Raw genomic sequence first — 12,673 nt, forward strand, 5'->3', positions numbered from 1 at the left:
AAACAATTCTCCATAAATTTAAAATAATTGAAATCATACAAACTATCTTCTCTAACCATGGTGGAATTAAGCTAGGAATCAATAACAGAATAAACACTGGAATATCTCCAAACATGTAAAAATTAAACAGTGCATCCTTAACAACCAATTAATCAAAGAAGAAATCACAAAAGAAATTGAAAATACTTTGAGATTAGTGAAACCAAAAGTAAAATGTATGAAAACTTATTGGATGTGGTGAAAGAAGTACCCAGAGGGAAATTCATAGCTGTAAACACCCACATTAAAATAGAAAAAAGTTCTCAAATCAACAATCTAAATTTACATCTTAAGAAACTAGGAAGATTAAATTTAATCCAAAACCAGCAGAAGGAAATAATAAAGATTAGAGCAGAGATAAACGATATAGAAAATTTAAAAAATACAATCAATGACACCAAATAAAACATAAACAAATTTAGCAAACCTTTAAGTATACTACTAAGAAAAAAAGAAGACACAAATACAGTCATTAGGTGTGTTTTTGTGTGTGTGTGAGCATTACAGAGTGTACTTACACAAATATGGATGATATTGCCTGCTACATACCTAGGTATATGGTATAGTCTATTGCTCCTAGGCTACAAGCCTGTACAGCATGTTACTATAGAAAATATAATGAGATTAAATCAAGTACAAGAGAAATGATGCAATCAAGAGATGGGGTAAACGTGAGATGTATGAGACTGTTGCACACCATACTGTTTTACAGCAAACTGTTTTATAAGTAGAAAGAATACACTCTAAAATAACAATAAAAAGTAAAGTACAGCAAATACATAAATCAGTAACATAGTTGATTATTATTATCAAGCATATGTACTGTACATAATTGTATGTGTTATATTTTAGTGACTGGCAGTGCAGTAGGCTTGTTTACACCAGCATCACCACAAACATGTGAGTAATGCATTGCACTGTGACCTTACTACAGCTGTGATGTCACTAGGCAATAGGAATTTTTCAGCTCCATTATAATTTTATGTGACCACTATTGTATATGTGGTCTGTCATCGATCAAAATGTCATTATGCAGGGCATAACTGTAACTAAAATTAGAACTAGAAGGAGGGACATTAGTACCGACCTTACAGAAATTAAAAGAGAATGCTATCAACAATTGTATAAGAACAAATTAGATAATGTAGATGAAAAGAACAAATTCCTGGAAACACACAAATTATCAAAGCTGACTCAAGAAAAAACAAAAAATCTCAACAGTCGTATAACAAGAGATTAAATCAGTAATTAAATATCTCCCATCAAAGAAATATCCTGGACCAGATGGATTTACTAGTAAATTCAATCAAATATTTATGATAAATTAACATCAAACCGACTTAACTTTTTCCAAAAAATATAAGAGGAAGGAATACTTTCTAACACATTCTATGAGGCCAACATTAGCCTGATATCAGGGTCAGACAGATAGTATAAGAAATCTCCAATCCACTATCCCATATGAATACAGATGCAAAAATCTTCAACAAAATGTTAACAAACCAAACCCAACAGCACATTAAAAGGATTATACACCATGACCAGGTGAGATTTATCCCAGGAATGCAAGGGTGGCTCAACATAAGAAAATCATTTGATGTAATACCCCACATTAATAGAACAAAGGGGGGAAAAAGATCATCTCAATAGTTACAGAAAAAGTATTTGACAAAATTTGACACTTTTATGATAAAACCCCTTAGCAAAGTAGGAATAGAAGGGAACTTCTTTAACATGATAAAGAGAATTTATGAAAAATCCATAACTAACATTATACTCAATGGTGACAGACTGAAAGCTCTCTTCCTAAAAAAAAAAAAACAACAAAAAACAAGGATGGCTGCTTTCACCACTTCTATTCAACATTGTACTGGAAGTCCTAATCAGAGCAATTTGGCCAGAAAAATAAATAAAAGGTGTTCAAATTGGAAATGAAGAGTAAAATTACCTCTATTTAGGTAACTTGAGTCTATATAAAGAAAATGTCATAGAATACACAAAAATACTACTAGAGTTAATAAACAAATTCAGCAGTTGTCAGAAATCAGTTGCTTTTTATACACTAGTAATGAACAATCCAAAAAATAAACAATTCCACTTACATTAGCATAAAAAAGAATAAAATATCAGGAATAAATTTAACCAAGGAGGTGAAAGACTTGTATACCGGAAACTACAAACATTGTAGCAAGAAATTAAAGAAGCACTAAATAAATGAAAAGATGTCCCATGTTTATGGACTATATTAATACTTAACATTCTGAATATGGCAATCTTAAAGTGATCTACAGATTCAATATAATCCTCATCAAAATTCTAAGGGTCTTTTTGGCAGAAATGGAAAACCCATAATAAAATTCATATGGAACTTCTAGGGGGCTCAAATAACCTAACAAATATTGAAAAAGAAAAACAAAGTAGGAGGTCTCACACTTCTGATTTCGAAACTTACAAGACTATAGCAGTCAAAAAAGTGTAGTACTGGCATAAGAACAGAAATATAGACCAATGGAATAGAATTGAGAATACTGAGATAAACCTAAACATGTATGGCAAATAGATTTTTGACAAGGGTGCCAAAATCATTCAGTAGAGAAAGAATAGTCTGTTCATGAAACAAATGGTGCTTGGAGAACTAAATAACCACATGCAAAAGAATGAAGTTGGACTTCTAACTCACCCTATATATAAAAACTGACTCAAAAATGGGTCAATGACCTTAAGAGCTAAAACTATAAAATTCCTAGACAAAAACATAGAGGTTAATATTCAAAACTTCTGATGTAGCAATGGATTCTTAGAAGTGTCACCAAAAGTATGAGCTGTAACAACAAAAAATAACTCAATAAATTGGACTACATAAAACTAAAAACTCTTGTGCATCAAAGATCATTATCAAGAATGTGAAAAGGCAATATATAGAAGAAAATATCTGCAAATCATTTATCGGCTATGGATTTAATATCCAGAATAATATTCGGAATAAAGAACTAAACACAACAAAAAAGACAAAAACCCAATTAAAAGAAGAATAAAGGACTTGAATAGACATTTCTCCAAAGAAGACATACAAGTGGCCAAAAGCACATGAAAAGATAGTCAATATTATTGGTCTTTAAGGGAATGCAAATCAAAACCATAATGAGGTAGCACCTCACACCCAATAGGATGGCTTTTATTTTAAAAAAATATGAAATATAAGTATTGGTACTTTGGAGAAATAGGAATCATGTTCATTGCTGGTGGGAATATAAAACGGTACAGCCACCACGGAAAAATTTGGAGGTTACTCAAAACACTAAATATAGAATTAACATGTGACTCAGCAGTTCTACTCCTAGGTTTATATGCGAGATGAAAACATGTCCATGAGAAACCTGTACACGAATGTTTATAGCAGCATTATTCATAAAAGCCAAAGGCAGAAACCCAAATGTCTATCAATAAATGAATGGTAAACAAACTGTGGTATGTACAGAGGGTCAAAAAAATATATACACATTTTAAGAAAGGAAAATTACGCTGATGGTAACCACTTTGAGCACCTCTTGTAATTGGGGAGTCAAATGTGACTTGTACTTATTTTTTATTGGTATATATTATTACAATTTTAATAGTTTTTTCCTTTCTTAAAATGTGCAAACATTTTTTTGGTGTCCTCTGTACGTACCATTACATACATACATATACATATATATATATATAAATTCAGCCATAAAAATAACCAAGTACTTAAGTGCTTCAACTTGGGTAAATCTTGAAAACATTACACTACGTAAAAGAACGCTGACACAAAAGGACTTACACTCTTGAACAACATAGGTTTGAACAATGTAGGTCCACTTATACACTTTTTTTCCAATAAATACTGTAAATGTATTTCTTTCTTATAATTTTCTTAATAACATTTTTTCTCTAGCTTAGCTTAAAAATACAGTATATGAGACATATAACTACAAAATATCAATCGACTATGTATGTTATCAGTAAGGTTCAACATTAGGATATTAATAGTTAAGTATGTATTTGACAAGTCTTAAGCTATCTGCGGATTTCTGGCTACAAGGAGGGTCCATGGCCCTAATCTCTGCATTGTTCAGGAGTTAATTGTATTGTATGATTCCCTTTATATGATACATACATAATAGGCAACTCCAGAGACAGAAAGCAGATTAGAGGTTTCCACAGGATGGGGGAAGAGAAGAATTGGGAGTGATTACTTATAAGTGTTTTTATGGGGTGATGCAAAATTTTTGAAATTAGAGCTGGTGGTTGTATAACACTGTATACTAAATACTACCAAATTGTATACTTTAAAATGTTAATTGTATATCATGTGTATTTCACCTCAATTAAAAAGACTTTATGTACAAATAATAGAGCTTGTTTTCTTAAATATATTTCAGGTATTAATTTTTAATCTTTTCCTAAATTGTTCAGTCACCAAATAACTGACTTATTTCTTGAACACATCATTGTTTTCTTTCTTCTACCCCAAAGGCAGTCAATCTTTCAGTTCTTCTCCTGATACTCTTTTAACAATAAAAGTAACCCCAGCCCTACAGATGAGTTTCCATTGACTTTTTGTTTTGATACAAATGGTTTCTAGTGAATTCACAATTTTTTAAACACAACAGCACAGAATTAAACATTTTATATAAAACCGACTTTTACATTACTTTTTGAGTTCCTCAGCTTTGATGAGGTTCTTAAATTCTAAGTTTTCCCTGTTTTAAATTGCTCTAACAAGGATTTAATTTATTGGATAATTTATTTAATCTATTGGGTAATTTATCAACACCTAGAACACTAATTCACTTTTTATTCAACTACATTTTATGCAAATAATTAACTATATGAAAGTAACATTGCTAGTCCAAGGTTATACTCATAAACAGACATTTTAATGTAAGCAAATAATTTCCACCTTTTTCCACAAGAATGGAGTGGTTTTTTGACATGAAAATGTAAGCCTACAGTTAAGTTTTTATAAAAAATTAAGTCTTTGTAAGTTTAGGTAAAAATATAAAATTTGGAAGTAATACTTCCTTCAAATAAACATCTTGTTACTATGTGGTTCATTTTCATATTGCTAAGAAAAAAGTTTTCATAGAGATTTCTGGAATGCCGGATGAGAGGATTCTATAATACCAATTATCAAAGCCCCTACCCATCAGTGAAGAAGTAAATGTTTAAATGGTCATAACAAAAACAATGGCCAGGTACTTTGTTGTTCACCATATTTTCTAGCTGTTAATACACTCAGCCAGACTCACCTTCTAATGAACCAGTACTGTAGAGATTTAGCTACAAAAGTGGTTCTTAACCAAGGGTGATTTTGCCCCAGGGGATGTTTGGCAAAGGTAAGAGGTATTTTCGGTTGTCACTCCTTCAGAGTGCTACTAGCACTGGTGTGTGGACTCCAGTGATGCTGCTAAATCTACAACACAGAGGACAGCCTCTCACAATAAAGAATTATCAGACACAACTGTCAACTTTGAGAAACCCTGAGTAACATTAATGATCTCATCCATTTCCAGCCTAAAATCTACACCACAATCTCAGAACACTTCACTCCAGACTGTTTTTTTGGGATGTCACAAAATGTAAATTTCACTTATAATTTTAAGAACCTGGGTAAGCAATACAGGTTAAGTATTGGGTAAGTAATCCAGGAAAAGCAGAGGTTGAAAATATTCAGTAGAGAACTGGCAGAGAAGGAGATAAAGAAGGAAATAAAATATAAATCAAGTCAGCTATGCATGACTAAAATCCAAAGATCTTGTTAGACTTTTAGATCTCTCCAATTTATTAGTTTTAATTTGCAATGTAAATAGCACAGGACATGACTGAAATTAGGCGGCATTTTGAGATTCTTTCTATATTCATGCCATATAAATTCTTTTTCTCTAAAACAAAATTTAAAGAAACATCTAAAACTATTTGATTCTATGTTCTTATCGTAGCACTGTGCTTACTTTTGCTGGCACATTAAGTCTTTGGAAAGAGGCAGGGATTGAATTAAACTGTTTTTCCTGATACTTCATCAAGTAATGATAAAAAAGGAAATAAAAAAGAAATTGCATCCCAACGGAAGTCTATTTTTTAAAACTTAACACTAAAAAGCGCTTTATAAAATAATGCTATTCAGGGTATCCTTAATTTCAAATCAGATTGTCCCAGAGAAAGCAAATGTACTATATTTGTTACTTCTCCTTAACTTGTTAATTTCTTATAATTTAAAAAAAGGGTGGGGGATGACAAAATGGTCTTTATATTAAAATCTCAATTAATACTGTTCCATGAAGGTCAGTTTAAAATAAAAATCAAGTTTCACAAAATAAATACACTGAAGCAACTATAATAGTAATAACCTTTATTTAAAATATGTGTTAATCTAGGAAAGCTCATTTAACATGAGTTTCCAACTAATGATTAGAGTCAGAAACAAAGAAAATAAAATCAGAGAAAATCCTCTGTAGAAAAAATACACAAGGAACATTTATTTCTACATGTGAAAAAACAGTAAAGTCTTAACATCTGAATATCCAAGTCTCAGTCTCAATTCCATCTCTCCTAGTGAACACCACTATCAACCTTGAGATCTGATTTGTTCTTGTCATTCTTCACTGAGTAGATGAAATATGTTAAGGTGTCTTTTTCATTCACTGGAATAGACCTAAAGTGGCAACCAACTATCTATAAAGAAAAAAAAATTGAGGAAATTAAATTATAGATATTAATAGATTTAATAATGTAGGTAAAAAACACTTTCATCAAAAGAAAAAGTGGTATGTGATGACAAGAGCTATTTCCTTTTAAAAATAAATTGCGTTTAACAAAATACCAACAGGGTGAAAAGCATATAAGAATAAGATGTTATGAACAAGAAACAGTGTGATTTTAAAGGGACCTTCAGCCCACTCAAATAAATATACATTAATTAGAATGTGTATTTCCTTTTACTTATTTTAAACTTTTTAACTGGAATCTAGATTAGGAAGTAAATATTTTTAGGTTTAAATTTTAAATATCAATGAAATAAAATGAAATGTAAGAGTCATTTCGTTTGTAAGAGTCATTTCAATGCACCATGTAATGGTTTAGACCTTACTCAGAGAAAAAGGACAAACATGAAGTTGAAAAAGTTTTGCTACTAGAGAAATAAACCACAAAATATCTTACAAATATGTTTGCTACAACTTACGTTCATTCATTTATTGGCAGTATTTAAGATTTCCTGACAATTTTTATGAATAAAAATTATGAATGGAAAATGAGAGAGGAAAGAGGGATGTTTGCTGAAGAATGTTTACCTGCTTTCTTGCCTTTTCACTGTGCTAATCTATCAAGTGCACTGCAGCTACCAAAAGAAGTATAATAGACTAAACTGGGGTAGCTCTTATGCATATTTAGTCTAGAAGATAAAACTTCTTAAAGAAAAGTTATCTAAATGATAAGAGATGTAAGGGAGATAGTTCTTCAACTCTGGAATCATATAAATATCTGGATCTCTAACTTAAGTAAACTATAACATTCATGGCTATTTGGATTATGGCTATTTCTCATTTCTAAAACAGAAAATAGCTCTAGAATATAAAAATTTTTAAGAAGATCAGATTATTAAAAACTTCATTTGGTTTATGCATTTAAAAACATGTACATTTAAATATAACATTTATAATAATCAATTCTTTGGTTCTCATTTGTCCCAGCGCAAAAGTATTCCCACTCAATTAGTATTTGTATATATCAATACAGTTTTATCATGGCAGGTAATATCTATATTTATGTTACAATAATGTGCTATACAATCCAAAGGACTAGATCTTCTAATCAGATTTAAAGAAAAAATGAATCTTGTTGCCAAGGCAAGAAGGAAGAAGAAATTCTGGCTAAAAAGTTAATGTATTGGATCTTAACAATGTTAAAAAGCATTCTGCCAAAGAACTGTACCTTCTATTCATCTTTTATCTTATTCAATATGCACATTTTAGAAAATGTTGGATTATTAAATTCAAGCTAAAGAATATAAGAAAAGTATTTATATAAACATTTCTATTCTGTCAAATGGGTTAACCATTTCTATTTTAAATATGATTAAAGTATAAATATATACATCAATAAACATCTTAATATCATGCAGAGATTTCTTGGTTCTATTATTTCCTGAGAACACATACACATTCAACTTTTCAAAATTCACTGAAGGACTAGAAGTCCTATATCAAAGCAAACTATTTAAGTAAAAGCTTGGATATAAATTTTTGTATCTTCTAGATGTGAAGAAAACATGGATGCCTAAAATAAAACAAACATCAACAAGGACAAATTCTGAAATGGTCAAATCAGAAAGTTATGGGAATACTGTTTATGGGCTTACCTGTAAGACCTATTCCATCAGAATATTAAAAAAATAAATTCTAATAAAGATATCAAAGCTCGTTAATTTATTTTATTATACCTCAATTAGGTGTTCAATAAATATTTACTGAATAAATGAAACTTTAAAACAAACAGATTTCTAGAACGAGAATAAAAAATTTTCACTCAATATTTCTGAAAGCCAGTATTAGAAGATGCTTAGAAAACTACACACAATCCATTGAGTAGTCATTACATAAAAGAAATTTCCTAAGAGCTAGACAAACATTTCTAGGTAACTAGATTCTTCCACAATAGATTTTGTTAATTAACTTTGATCTTTCTAATGAAAATATATTGTTACATGCACTATGTTAACAATTTCATTAGCATTTAATGACTTTTTTTTTGGTATGACTAAGCTCATTTAAAGTTTTAAATAGTTTAAAACTCATAAATACCTCAACAAGTTGTGCTTTATTAAGTCCTGGTCTGGTTGGTAGTTTGAAGTGTCTTTTGTATCTCCTAAGTGTATTTACTTGTAATTGGTATAGATCAACCTGGAAAAAATTAACATAACATGAATTAATTCATGCAATTTGTTAAAAACTTATCTTTGATATATACAACATTTCAATTGCAGCACAATAAAAATTTCATTCCATTATTAAAAAAGCCTTTTATATAATCAAAACTATAAATGTATTAAACACTTTACTCTTTTGAGGATAAATATAAAAATTGGGGAGAAAAGTTATAAAATAGAACTATAAGAATTGTCAATTGAAAGTATAACAAGTCAAATTGTAGAACTGCTCGTTAACTGGCTATATTTATTTTTGCTTTCATTTTCAGATTTTTCAAATGTTTCAAGTATTTTAAAAAATTGGTTTATATCTTTTCATCAAAGTTTCAGAATGGACTAGTACTTAGGATTTACATTTAACATACAAAAACTTTCCCCTACCTCTGGAGTATCAATATCTTGAACAGGTGAATCTCCTCCATCATCATCACTCCCTTTTCTCTTTCTTCTGTTTCGAACGCTCTGAATTAAGTTTTTATGATAATCACAAATGTAAAGATGCCTTACCTGAAACAGAAAAATTTCACAGACTACCTTTGACTACAGTAAAATGTGTCTATATATTAATAAAATACAGAGGCCACCAGTGAATTATTAAATATAAAAACAATCAAAATAGGCCATTGGTTAAGACAAGGGCATGTTTCTTTTGAAAGTCCTGTACCCGGTTAAAACATACCATGTGTAGCAATATTGTTAAGAGGATTGGGAAGTGGGGTGGGGAGGGGTGGCAGTAAGGAAGGGGAGAGAGGCAGAGGAGAATGAGAAATTCCAGCCCTCTGTATTTTGTCATCAAATCGCAGTGAAGGTGCTGTTTTTCTAACAAGGAGGGAAGGAGGGGAATGATGAGGTTGCCCAGTGTTGCTATATGATAGTATTTTCTCTATTAAAGAGCAGACGTTAGTAGCATGACATCTGCTTCCTACTCTTTCTTTCTAATTCAATACCCAAATTATAACCCAGATGCAAAACGATTCATTTTTACAAATAAGCTATTGATTTTACACCCTACTTATTTAAATTTGAAATTATAAACTTTTCTGAGTATTAAATGAGTATACTTATCTGCAACATGTTAACTCAACCAAAGCAATGTGAAATTATTCACGTGTAACTGAACAATGTCTCATGAACATGACTGCAGACTGTATATACACAGTCAGAAAGGATCACAAACTTTTCAAAAACTATTTACAGAGTCTTGAGAACTTGTATAGTAACATTTGAAATACTGGACTTCCTATACTAACAGTTACTCCTTAAAAAAAGAAAACTAAGCAATTAAGGACGGAGCTAATAGGCTGTTAACGTCCAAGCTCAGTGCAAGTTAAAAAATAAGCAGGACGTACGCGAGGTTCTGACATCTCGTGACGCATTTACCACCAGACAGAGCTCTGAAAAGTGGCAATGGTTGTTTCTAAAAGCCTCGTAGACCGTCAAAAGCACAGACAAGCCAAAGGAGGGAAAAAGAAGTCCTGATGGCTGCCACACGGATGGCGAAGCCGCAGAGACGACGCGCTCCCCACGCCCGGAGCAGCCGACGGCCGCCACAGTCCACCACGCCCGCTCCCTGCACGGCGCGGGGCGAGCTCGGCCCCCCTCACTCCACACTCGGGATCTTCCCTGACGGCGGTGTCGCTTTCCCTGGGCCGGAGGAACTACTCCCTGGGCCAGACGCCAGCTCGGACAGCAAAACAAAGGCGGCGCCTCCATTCCAGAAGGAGCTGCCGGGCTACACCTAAACTACCGCCGACACTCGGTGCGCCTGCTCCCTTTGTTTCCTTTCCGAGCTCAGCGGCAGAGGCAGCGGGAAGACGCCGAGCGGGAGCGACGCCGGCAGCGGGGGTGGGGCGTCGGGGGGCGGGGAGACAAGGCACAGCGTGCGAGCGTCGCTCGCGGGTAGTGGTCGCAGTTGCTGCGACTTTGTTATTTGCTTCCTACCAGGGACCCCACGAGGGCTTTGCACTGCAGCCAGGTCGGGGGCGGGAGGAACCCCCGAACCCCGCTCCCGGAGCCCCTGGGGACGGGCAGGGCAGGGCCGTCCCGCCGTCACTTACACTCTTGTCCAGCTCAATCTTCACCTTCTTCTGGGAGATGCTCTTCTGGATCCTCTTGCTGAAGCTGGCGTTGCCTGCCGCCCGGCCGCACCGCTCACCGTCTTCCCGCAGACAGCACAGTTGCCCGGGGCCCGGCCCAGCCGCTCCTGGGGGCCCAGCCGCCGAGACGGCCCCCGCGCCGGGCACCTCAGCCCCGGCGCCCGCCCCGGCCCCGTTCCCGGCCGAAGCGGCTGCGGCTGCGGCGGCAGCAACGACCGCGGCCACTGCGGCGGCCGCATCCCCGCCACGGCTCATCTCCTCAGGCGTGAAGCCATTCATGACTCCGCGCTCGGAGGCGCCGGCGCTGACTGAAAACCCCGCTCCGCCTCTCCCTGGAGACGTAGGGGTCTCAGCGGGCTCCCTCGGGCACCTGCACCGGCGGCTACAATTCACCAAGTCCTTGGGCGGCACGGCCAAACACCAAGTGTCCGCCGCCTGCTGTTGTCTGCTGGTGCCGGGACAGCGGACAGTTCTTGGGGTCGGAAACCAGAGTCGGGCGGCGACTGGAGCTGGGACCCAGCTCACTGTCACATGGAGACGCTTTAGCAGTTCGACCGGAGCCTCTCCTACTCTACCGCCTCTCGACCCGCGCAGGCGCGAAGCGCCCCCCGTCCCGCCCCTTCCATGCTGCCGTAGGGTATGATGGGAATTGTAGTGCTCTTCCGGGGAGTCAACCTGAGTTCGGAACTGATCTCAGGCCTCGCCGGTTGAAGGAACTACTTATTCTAGTATGCATTGCGCGGCGGTGGGACGGTTGTCTTAAAAAAAAAAAAAAAAAAAAAAAAAAAAAAAAAAAACAACCTCGGAGAAAACAGCGGCTTACGTATGGGGGTTGCTACGTTTTCTAGCTTCTCTATCCCGGGAGGTTGGTTAGTCGGGTTGTATTTAGTACCTGGGATTTTGCAGAGCTGGCATTCTAGACGAAGAGGTTATTCACCTCCAGAGGCGGTGCGCATAACGCAGAGGGCGGGGTAGGAGGGGAGTGAGGGAAAGTTTCAGGGCCGTTTTCCTCTCTGCGATAAAAGTTTTTGGTGTGACCACGCTTTTGTTGGAAACCAAGAACTCAGGCGAGCTGGCGTTCTGCGGGTTTTGGAGGTCCCGCAGTTAACACTGCGGCTGAAGAGCAACTCCATTCACTGACGCACCAAATTGTTGTTAAAAGTGCCTGATTAGGGGAAAAGGCCTATCCCAATCTCTACATGCTCAGGGTAGCCTCACAAAAGCCTCAGCTGAAGGTCGTTTGTAAATCTTTGCATGTTCCTTCAAGGAACATGTTTTATTCTAGCGGCGCAGTCTGCCTCTTCCTGAGGTAGAGCTAATGACTAGTTGACTATAACAGGGCTTCTTTCGCCTGCACCCCGACCTTTTCCATTTCTCCTGAAATGAACCTGGAGAAGGGCGGAGTCTTCGTGTGTGTGTACATGGATGTGTGTGCGTTTGCAGGGTGGTGCGTGCGTGCGGGCGAGTTCTAGTGGAGGGCGGGGTATAGAAGGACAGGAGCGATAATAGGAAAGCTGCGCCTTTGCTAGTGACAGCATGTCATTATCAGTAGCTATGCCCTGTTTAACAATGCCATTGTTTAAACAAA

At 36.0% G+C, this 12,673-nt stretch overlaps 1 protein-coding gene across 6 annotated transcripts in view; it reads right to left on the reverse strand.

Annotated features, from left to right (window-relative positions):
* The window catches only part of SAP30 (Sin3A associated protein 30), a 112,688-nt gene extending 101,026 nt beyond the window's left edge, over positions 1-11,662 (reverse strand). For 3 of the 6 annotated variants that reach the window (XR_013995109.1, XM_081076609.1, XM_081076610.1), the window contains exons 1-3: positions 11,047-11,480; positions 9,371-9,496; positions 8,865-8,963 (exon numbers count right to left, since the gene is read on the reverse strand). Coding sequence is in view for 4 of the 6 variants with exons in the window: in XM_081076609.1 (XP_080932735.1) it covers positions 8,865-8,963; positions 9,371-9,496; positions 11,047-11,364 (543 nt within the window). In the remaining 2 variants the exon portion in view is untranslated. Of the gene's footprint in view, positions 1-6,402; positions 6,739-8,864; positions 8,964-9,370; positions 9,497-11,046 lie in introns of those variants that run through there. The other 3 variants (XM_081076611.1, XR_013995110.1, XM_081076612.1) reach the window with 3 other exon arrangements.
* Between the last annotated feature and the right edge of the window lie 1,011 nt (positions 11,663-12,673).

This window comes from Rhinolophus hipposideros, assembly GCF_964194185.1.
Source record: "Rhinolophus hipposideros genome assembly, chromosome: 16".
Classification (NCBI taxonomy): Eukaryota; Metazoa; Chordata; class Mammalia; order Chiroptera; family Rhinolophidae; genus Rhinolophus; species Rhinolophus hipposideros.